Genomic DNA, 10,769 nt, shown 5'->3' with positions numbered 1-10,769 from the left:
GACAGCATTGTTTATTTGTCTGACCATACATATGTACGTAACTTAATTTATTTCGCGGATTGTATGTGATTTTTTCTTAAATTTAGAATATTGGAAGTCATAGATTCGTATAATTTTACCACAAATAATATTAACTTCAAACAACGCATTTTCATTTAATGTTTTTAGCAAGTGGCAGCTTTTGTTATGACAGCCTAAATCCATGAAAATTTAGAAAGAAATGTAGCGCCATCTACTGTAACATACCGCACTTACTCAATACCGCTGTTAGCGCCACCAACTGGTGGATAGCTCTTTGCTAATAATAAATAAATAATTTGCAATAAATAAATAATGCGACTATAAGGAGAGTTATAAACTATCCTATCTTTCAAGTTGGACCAAACTGCACACAGTGTTAAAAATTTCATTAGAATCGGTTCAGTAGTTTAGGAGTTCATCGAAAACAAACAACGTGACACGTGATTTTTATATATTAAGATTTATAAAATGTGAATTTAAGTTTTCCAGTTTTCTTTCATACAAAATGATAGGCATTTCTTGGAATATCACTAAGAAGTATAACTTCATCCGCGCGTAGGGACTCCACGCACCTTTTTTCATTTGCTTACTTTAATTAAATTTGTAACGTGGCTTTCACCACCTTACAATAATTTACGTCAACACCACTACACCCGGCCTCAACGTAGAGCTTTTCTCCATACCAAAATTATCCTAAACTTCATCTCACCGCACTGACCAAAGCTACGCACACAACTCACCCCACTACACTGACGAAAGCTGCGCTGTGCTGCTATATAAACAAGCACTTCACATCCAGTGCGATCATTTTCTTCCGGCACTCCGGCGAGGACGGTCGCCATCGGCAGCAACAGGCAGGGGTAAGTGTAACAATAGTAGAAATAGGTAGCATTGTATATAAAAGTAGAAGTAAACAGTATGGGGTAGACATCGCGCAGAAAAGGCATCATGCATGTGGACACTTCATCTATTGAATTAAATCTTTTATTTGCCAGGGCTTCATGGGTCCCAAGGCTGACCCTGGAGCGGCTGAGCATACCTCAGCTATGGACGAAACCCAAACCCAAATGGCGCCCGAGCAGGGACCTGATTTTGTGAGTGACAGTGGAAAACATGAAACGGTCACCAACGCTCATGAATTAGGTTCGCCAAACCCCCCGCACAATCACAAGCATCGCAGTACTCCAGCGAATAAGGCTCTAACGCTGGAGACGGACACGACCAGTTGGATTTACTGGCTGCAGAAGGACCGATTAATCACCGAGTGCAGACGACACCACATCGCTATCGAAGGGCGCACCGTAGCAGATCTCCGTAGCGAGCTGAGCGCCTGCATCCGTGCAAAGCGCCACAATAAATCCACGGAGGATCTGGTAAAAGCTTTGGAAAGGGAAATGAAGGAGGAAGATAACGCCACCATACTCGTTCCACATATGCATATGTATGTACATATAGAGCAGTGCGCTCACGCTTTTTACTGATAAATGATAATATCACGATTTGAATTTGAATTGTACTTACATATGTATGTATGTAACTATGTGCTAATATGTAGATGCGTATGATAATTTAAATGAAGAAATGTAATTTACATACAATATTCTTGTAATATATTAAGTTTTTTAGGATATTATGAAAGTATGTCATAAATATATATAACGTATCCACATACATATGTATGTACATACATATTTGTGAATTTATGATATACATTTTATCAAACATACGAAATTTTTAAAAGGTATCTCTTATTTGTACATTACCTACAAATATTACTTAGAAAATAGCATAATTTAATGATAAAGTTATCAATTTTGAACGAATTCAGAAAAATTCGCAAAATGATATTCATATTAATTAATATGATTGCATGTAAACGTATAAAAATATAAGCGAAAGGCCAACATACGTCTGTAATAGCAATGTATATTTCTGAGCATAATTTTCATTGAATGCTCAACCAGAGAACTTAAAACATAGAGAAGGTGCAGGTTCGACAGCGAACATTTGATAAATTTGCGACACGGAATCTCACCACACAAATACAGAATTCACGCTGTGAAATGTTAACATTTTTAACAGTTCTCCACATATTCAACAAAGAATATGAAGAGAAATAATATATGTACGTACGGCTTATGATGCCATAGCATGTAAGTTAGCACATATACAAAATATACAGACAATTTTGTAAGTAAAATCTAATTCAGCAATATTTTGCATTGCTCAAGTAAAATTAAATCAAATAAAATTAGTTTCCAAAAATTGCAATAACAAAAACACATTTCGTCGGCACTATAACAAGCGGAAACCGTGCCGCCGCAATGTGAGCCGTTTCACAACTAAACTGAGGTTCGCACTGGTTTTAGCTTACGTTATGATTATTTGATGTATAGAAATAAGTTCTAGCTAGTAGGAACTCGTACATATGTAAGTTTTTAGTAAGTAAGCAAAATTTGATTATAAAAACTAAGTAAATTTGTTGAATAAAGAGAGTTCAATTTTTACCAGCAGCAAAGGTGCGTGTTGATATTATTGGTGGACAGCATTAACTGGCGCCCGAGACTTCAAATTTTAATTGTCTATATCGGTTGAAAAAAGCAGCGTTAGAAAACTCTAAATCGCGCATTGATAAAATTGTTGTTGCCCGCGAGCAGAAAAAAACAGCGTTAGGAAACTGCTGTTATCTAAACAAAGTGTTTAAAGTAACTCTAATCGCACATTAATAAAACCTCTGTTATCCGCGTGTAAGTAACTAAGCAGCTTAACAAAACTGTGCATTAATAAAAACTATTGTTGCCCCTAAACAAGAAGGAATCAAAAAGCTGCCATAACACCAAGTGCTCAAAGTGACTCTAATACGACAATAATAACTGTGCAACTGAGAAAATTATTCTCGCAGCATATTCAACTGTGTAGACAAAAGTGCAAAACCACCAAGACAACAATCAAAGCCTGAACTGTGACGTCATCCACTCCCAAGTAGCGGAGTAAAACACCTCAAAAAGGAACAAGTGGACCGCCCGAAATCAGGATGCAGAAGCTGATACTCCCGACACTGTTATAAAAATTAAAATTAAGTTATTCACCTTTTTGTAATCAAATTTATGTATTGAGCAATTTAAAATAAATTGTAATAAGAGCAAGATTATAACAATTATCAATAGAAAAAATTGTAAAAACTGGTGAGCCTCAGTATGGAGCAAGTACAAGAAGCCATCACACACTTTACAGGCGCTATAAACGCGCAAATCGAGCAAGCTAAGATATAAAACAATAGAATAAATCAATTAGAAGCTAGAATCAACCCACACAGCGAAAGCGCTAACTCAAATAACCTTATTCACTTAACAGAGGCAGACCTAGCCGAAATTAGCAGATTGCCTGATAATGTAAAGAACCTACCGACATTTGAAGGAGACCCGATCCAATTTATTTCCTGGATCCACAATGTAGAATCTATTTTACAGGACTATGAGGTGATAAGGACGAAGCCACTCTATAGAGCCATCTTACGGCACATTAGGCAAAAAGTGAAAGGTCTTGCGGATACGGCCTTAATATCATATAATATATTTGATGACGACTGGGGGACAATCAAGAGTTGTTTGTCACTGCACTACGCAGACAAACGCGACCTAAGGACTCTAGAACACGAACTAGGATCCTTATCTCAAAAGCACTTTAGCGTAGAGCAGTTCTATGCTCGAATTAACCAATTAACCAATTCACCAATTTCACCAATTATCTTTGATAATCAATAAAATAAAGGGACAGGACTATTCCAGAGAAACAAGTAGCGTGCTACTAGAAACTTATAGGAACCGAGCCCTTGACGTATTCATCAGAGGCCTAAACGGTGAACTATCCAGGATGCTAGTCATCCAACGACCCAAGAACTTACCCGAAGCATACGCTTCCTGTCTTGAAATACAAAACATTAACTTAAGAAACTATTCAATCTACCCAAGGAATATAGGTAGCTTAAGCCAAACGCAAAGAAACCAAATGAACCAAAAACAGGTATTTGTACCAAGGGAATTAAACTCGTTCGAAAAAAATCAAATCTATAATAAAAATATTCAAACTCAAGCGCTACCTCCACCTAGGCCAACCCAACCCAAGCCTGCGGTCCCGATGGAGGTAGACCCTTCAATACATTCACAAAAATAAATTATATGAACCGACCGGTAAATATACCTTTAGTAAGGCCATCCAACAGTTCTTCAAATATTCCTAGGAAACACCCAAAATTATTTAATATTCAAACAGAGGACCAAGAATTTACTGAAGGTGGAGAGTGCGAAGAAATAAATTTTATGACAGACGCCTCTCTAGTTTACCCCATCTAGAACTTACCTTAAAAAATGGGTGTACCTTAAAGTTCCTTATAGATACAGGAGCTAATAAAAATTTTGTGTGTGAAAAACTTTCAAGGAATTCCAGTAAACTTAGATGTATTTTTGAAGTCCAATCAGCCGCGGGTCCAGTAATAATAACCCATAAACTGTGTGGATCATTTTTTAAAAGTATAGGTATAACAAATAAGATTGATTTCTTTATATTACCTAATTTAAAGTCCTTTGATGGCATCATAGGTGATGATACCCTCAAAGAATTGGGAGCGATTATAAACAGAAAAAATGACACGCTAACCCTCGGGGATGTGGTACTGCCACTAAAACAAAAAGTATCAAAACAAATAAATAATATTCAAGAAACGACCCATGAACAGGAGGTTAGGGAAATAATAAATAAGTACTCGGAACTTTTCGGACCAGTCTCTGGCAGTGGGACAATCAATACAAACGTGTTAGCAGAAATAAGAACAACAAGTGAAGAGCCGATCTATACAAAATCATACCCTTACCCAACCAACCTCCGGAGTGAGGTAGAAAGACAGATAGCAGAACTTCTGGACAATCGTGTAATAAGGCCTTCAAAGAGCCCATATAACTCACCATTGTGGATTGTACCAAAAAAATCAGGACCGACAGGGGAAAAGAAGTACAGAGTTGTAACGATACCTGACTCCTACCCAATACCTGATATAAACAACACTCTTGCTAGCTTAGGCGAGTGCAGTTATTTTACCACACTCGACCTTACATCCAGATTCCACCAAATCAGGATGAAGGAAAAGGACATAGAAAATACAGCCTTTTCTACAGCCAATGGTAAATACAAATTTACAAGGTTGCCGTTCGGCTTAAAAAATGCCCCTTCCATTTTTCAGAGAATGATCAATGACGTTCTCAAACCTCTTATAGGGAAGTCCTGCTACGTCTATATTGATGATATTATAATAACAGGGAAAACTAAAGAAGAACATCTAAACAATATTAAAGATGTATTCGCGCTCTTGTGTAAAGCAAATCTAAAGGTCAATCTAGAAAAATCCAAAGTTTTCAAGACGAAAGTGGAATTTTTAGGGCATATCGTTACAGGAGAAGGTATTTTGCCAGATCCTGAAAAGATATCCGCTATTAAAAAGATTCCTGCACCTGCTAACCTTAAGGAATTAAAAGGTTTCCTAGGTTTAGCGTCATATTACAGGAGATTTATAAAAGACTTTGCGAAAATTGTCAAGCCACTTACAAATTTAACTAGAGCCGAAAATGCGCAAGTGAAAGCAAGTCAATCTAAAAGAATACAAATTTCGCTAACAGAGGAATGCTTAAAATCATTTCATGATATGTATAAAATATCTGCTTATGTCTTCCGAAATCCTGGTATTCCCAGACTTCAATAAACCATTTATGTTGACGACAGATGCTTCCAATACAGCAATTGGGGCAGTCCTTTCACAAGGGGAAATCGGTAAAGATAGACCCATAACTTACATATCTAGATCACTCAATAAAACCGAGAAGAATTACTCCACAATTGAAAAAGAAATGCTCGCCATAGTATGGTCCCTCGACAAGTTAAGGACCTACTTATATGGAGCTAAGGAAATAAAAATCCTTACCGACCACCAGCCGCTGACGTTTGCACTAAGTAACAGTAACACAACGATAGAAGAGTATAATTATAAACTCATTTATAAACCGGTAAAAACTAACGTAGTCGCTGATGCGTTATCACGGTTACCAATAGAAATAAATACGCTCACATCCACAGATGAAAATTCACAACATAGCGCAGAAGAGGATAGCTCGAAACTCATTCCTCACTGTGAAGCGCCATTAAATGTTTTCAAAAATCAAATTGTATCCTTAGAAGGAAAGGAGGAGATAATTCACGAAGAACCTCATCCAAGGTACCACACCACCACAGTGAGAATCCCCAGCAAAGCGATAGCAACACGTGACATCACACTGGCTGCAAAATTGCCAGATTTGGAGGTTATGAACTCCGTGCGGCGATGGAACATACGCTACAGCGGTCGCGAAAATTTACACGACTTTTTAGAGCGATGCGAGGAACTCGCCGAATGCTACTCTATACAAATAACCAGCTTCTTGCTACTATGCCGGAAATTTTGCAGGACAAAACGCTGCAATGGTTTCGTGTAAAACGCAACGCCATCAACACGTGGGACGACTTTCGTTACGAGGCTGAACGGTTCTTTTTACCGAAACGTCACCTCGCACATCTGGAAGAAACCATCCATCAGCGCAAGCAATTTCCCAGAGAGAAGGCAAAGGATTATGTGCTGGCTATCCAAACGCTTATTCGCCAACACCCGAAACTTCGCGATGAAGATCACACCGAGCGTATATACGACGGTCTAAGGGTGGAATATCGCTTATATGTCCGTCGGAGCGATTTCAGCAGCGTAGACGAACTACTCGAATTAACGGAAGACTACGAATTGTTAAGAAGCGAGGAGGCCAGGCAAGCAAGAAACACCAATCACTGCTTGACGGCGGTAAGTACTAAGTATTGCTGCGAGAAAGTTTGTTGGCGATGTAAGCAGCCGGGACACCGAAGGCACCAATGTCGCAACCAGCAGCGAATATTTTGCTCTCGCTGTGGACGCGACGGAATCATGTCTCGAGACTGCAATTGTCCTACACATTCGACGATGCGAGCTACTCCGTCCAAACCCAGTACAATTGCACTCAACGCAACGATTCCGTACCCAAAAGGGAAACAAGACGGCCGTTATTATTTGCCCATTACTGTCGCAGGCATACAGATAGAAGTTCTGGTGGACACCGGAGCCACGCTCACATATATCGGTAAAGAACTTCAACGTCATCTAGATAAACACCAAATTAAAGCCAGACGCCAGACCCGTCGCATTCAGCTAGCTAACCAGTGCTACATATATACATAGCACGAAAATGTATCCTGTTACAATAGAGCTGGGTAACAAGTCTACGCGACTACTTGTATCAGTTCTACCGACGCTTTCGGAACATGTCATCTTAGGCATGGATTTCTTAAGGAAGCGAGACCTGACTATCACCATCGATGGCCAAACTCTAACCGCTCTATGCTAACCGAGAGGCAACTTAACGCAGCAGGCATACCAGACGCATACCCACTTCCCCGTAAACACGATCCTAGACCGTTTGCTCATCTCTTTCCAGATAAACGAAATGAAACATGTAGTCAGCGGAATGCCACACGCATCGGGCCGCCATACCAAGCGCCAACCACAACCACCAGATGAGCCTCAAAAGCCACAACCATTCCGGCCACCACCGGAAGCACGACCTCGGGTGCACCCGAATACAACCGGGGCGCACCAGTTACATGCGATAAGTACAGACGACACCGGGTCAGCTGCCCGAACTCGCCCTAGGGTACCCAGACAGCCCCTGGAGCGCAGCGTCATCAAAGCTTCCACCCGAAGTCGGCCGGCCACAGAACCAGCGGTAGTAGAAGTATTGCCACGACAGACGCCGCTCAGCACAAACGCCCGGAAGCTCCCGACCACCAGGCGAGCCCCAACGCCACGTGAAGCAGACCACGAAGCTGGTGCTGCGACAGAGCCGCGCGCCGCCCAAACCTCGACGCACCCAGCAGTCCAAGCGAAGGCCCAGGTAACGCTCTCCGCCAAACAAAGCGACCTGACGACTGCAGCTTCGCTCCAACTCGTCCAGCGAGGCACGGCAACGAGTACCGTCAGGGCGGAAGCCAGTACCGCGAAGCCACTCGCAGAGAAGGCGCAAAAAGCACCCGCCACAACAACGCCGGCGTGCTCGAACGACGATGGGGCGTCTGCCCCAGCAACTGCCACGACCAGCGTCGAGACGACGCCGCCTCACCCAAAAGCGACACCAACCCCGACGACGACCCGACCTCCAATTGCCGAGATCATTCATTTATATGAGTGAATACCTCAGAGCAGCAATTACAATTAAGTTACTAGTCTTAAGTATGTATTTGCACTACATTGATCTGTACAACCCAACCCGTAGGCCAGAAATTAAAACTAGTTGTTTACCAGTTACAATAGTTACTTATGCATTTATACAATTACATTAAATGGGTGTCACTAGTTGTAAGTACGCATAGCTATAAGACCTAAGACGCCTTTGTACTATAGGTTAAGAAACAACTATTAAATAAAGGTTTCCACACCCGCTCCCCGTTCACGGCACATGCCAACCAGGATAGCCAGATAGCCTCCAGCCAACCCATCGTGGGAGATGGAGACCACTCCTTCCACCTGTTACCAACGAAGTATCGTTGTCCGAAGTGAGGGGGGGACTGTAACGTGGCTTTCACCACCTTACAATAATTTACGTCAACACCACTACACCCGACCTCAACGTAGAGCTTTCCACCATACCAGAATTATCCTAAACTTCACCTCACCGCACTGACCAAAGCTACGCACACAACTCACCCCACTACACTGACGAAAGCTGCGCTGTGCTGCTATATAAGCAAGCACTTCACATCCAGTGCGATCATTTTCTTCCGGCACTCCGGCGAGGCCGGTCGCCATCGGCAGTAACAGGCAGTGGTAAGTGTAACAATAGTAGAAATAGGCAGACATCGCGCAGAAAAGGCATCATGCCAGTGCTCGCGATGACTCTGCCCTATACAGTAGGAGGGGGGGATTCGCGCAGAAAAGGCATCACCACCGGGTGATGCCAGTGCTCGCGATGGCAAGCACGGTGCAGAAATGGCATCACCGCCGGGTGATGCCAGTGCTCGCGATGGCCCTGCCCGGTAGTTGAGGGAATTCGCAGGCCCCGCGCAGCAAAGGCATCACCGCTGGGTGATGCCAATGCTCGCGCTGGCACTGCCGTAACCGCGTCTAGAACACGCGGCGTTAGTACCGCTGCCTGCACACCGTTGGGCACCGTTACGAGAACGCTAACCCGGCCATCAGGCGACTGGGCGATAAGCAACGCCAAGAGAGTTGCGAACCAGAGGTCAACGCGTCGAGTGAGTGCTCCTTCCCTTGTGCAATCAATTAACCATTTCTCCTCCGCGGGGAAGTCACCGTTGTGCAGATCACCGCCGTACACATTGCCGCTGTACAAGTCACCGTGCAAATCACCGCAGTACGCATTGCCGCACCGTGCAGATCACCGCAGTACACATTGCCGCTGTACAAGTCACCGTTGTGCATAAATCGCCGTTGCACAAATTACCGTCGTACACATTGCAGTTGTACATAAATTGCCGTTGCACAAATAACCGTCGTACACATTGCCGTTGTACAAGTCACCGTTGTGCATAAATCGCCGTTGCACCAATCACCGTCGTACACATTGCCGTTGTACAAGTCACCGTTGTGCATAAATCGTCGTTGCACCAATAACCGTCCTACACATTGCCGCCGCACAAGTCACCGTCGTGTAGATCACCGTCGCACCAATCATCGCCGTAAAACACACGCTGGTCTGGCTGTCCACTGAAGGGGGGGGGGTGTGGACACTTCATCTATTGAATTAAATCTTTTATTTGCTAAGGGTTCGTGGGTCCCAAGGCTGACCCTGGAGCGGCTGAGCATACCTCAGCTATGGACGAAACCCCATTACAAATTATTATTTTTTGTTTTTAAATTATTATTTATTACTGTTATTTTACTTTTTTGATTATTATTATTTTTATTTTTTAATTTTTCATAATTAGTATTTTTATTTTATTTTTTTCGCAATTATTACTTTTACTTATAATATTTTCATACCCTAATTTTTAAAGAATATTATTATTATTATTATTTAATATATTTATTTAATAATTTATTATTTACTTATTTTAAATCAATAATTTTTTTTTATTTTTGGGATTTGTTTTTTACATTTTTTCATTATTATTTTTTATTATATATGTTTTTTTATTTTTATATTTAGTTTAAAATTTTTTATTTGCTTACTTTAATTATTATTTTTTTTTGTTTTTAAGGTTTCGTTTCTTATTACCATTATTTTAATATTTTTATTTTTTCATAATTATTACTTTTATTTATTCTAATTTTTATTCGCTAATTTTTAGAGAATATTATTATAATTAATTTTTAATTTATTTAGTTTGTAATTCATTATTTACTTATGTTTTTGTATTTCTCTTCTTGGTTCTTGAGAAAGCTATCAAAAAAGTTCACAACTCAAGTGTCGGTCCTCCATGCATGTAGACCAGAACACCCCCATAAACCATTTCTACTTATTTACGTACTAAATATGTAAATACAACAATTGTACATATATCTATAAGCGCCATTTTGAATTCAGCCATTCATGTCAGCTATGCTGATGGCAGTCACCGTTGTTAGGGACGCGTCGCGGCGTTATGCAGTTATGCAGTGTGTCGTTAAAGCATATTCATTTCGCAGT

The 10,769-nt window shown here is 41.1% G+C and overlaps 2 protein-coding genes across 2 annotated transcripts; both read left to right on the top strand.

Annotated features, from left to right (window-relative positions):
• The first annotated feature begins 834 nt into the window (after positions 1 to 834).
• Positions 835 to 1,714, top strand: LOC126766870 (uncharacterized). Its single transcript, XM_050484553.1, has 2 exons — positions 835 to 881; positions 1,017 to 1,714. The coding sequence occupies exon 2, from the start codon at positions 1,023 to 1,025 to the stop codon at positions 1,500 to 1,502; it is 480 nt and encodes a 159-aa protein (XP_050340510.1). The 5' UTR covers positions 835 to 881; positions 1,017 to 1,022; the 3' UTR covers positions 1,503 to 1,714.
• A 4,779-nt stretch (positions 1,715 to 6,493) lies between these two features.
• On the top strand, positions 6,494 to 8,312 carry LOC126766871 (proteoglycan 4-like). The gene is made up of 2 exons (XM_050484554.1): positions 6,494 to 6,895; positions 7,563 to 8,312. Exons 1-2 carry the CDS (start codon positions 6,494 to 6,496, stop codon positions 8,310 to 8,312), a joined length of 1,152 nt encoding a protein of 383 aa, XP_050340511.1.
• Positions 8,313 to 10,769: the final 2,457 nt, after the last annotated feature.

The sequence above is a fragment of the Bactrocera neohumeralis genome, unplaced genomic scaffold, assembly GCF_024586455.1.
Source record: "Bactrocera neohumeralis isolate Rockhampton unplaced genomic scaffold, APGP_CSIRO_Bneo_wtdbg2-racon-allhic-juicebox.fasta_v2 ctg2779, whole genome shotgun sequence".
NCBI classification, from domain to species: Eukaryota; Metazoa; Arthropoda; class Insecta; order Diptera; family Tephritidae; genus Bactrocera; species Bactrocera neohumeralis.
Note: the sequence above shows the minus strand (reverse complement) of the source record. Positions and strands in the feature narration are given on the sequence as shown.

Bases quoted from the DNA above. Each gene is read 5' to 3' on its own strand.
- LOC126766870 (XM_050484553.1), top strand. From the start codon at position 1,023: ATGGGTCCCAAGGCTGACCCTGGAGCGGCTGAGCATACCTCAGCTATG.
- LOC126766871 (XM_050484554.1), top strand. From the start codon at position 6,494: ATGCCGGAAATTTTGCAGGACAAAACGCTGCAATGGTTTCGTGTAAAA. The intron at 6,896-7,562 runs GTAAGTACTAAG...ATCTCTTTCCAG, and splicing joins CCAATCACTGCTTGACGGCG to ATAAACGAAATGAAACATGT.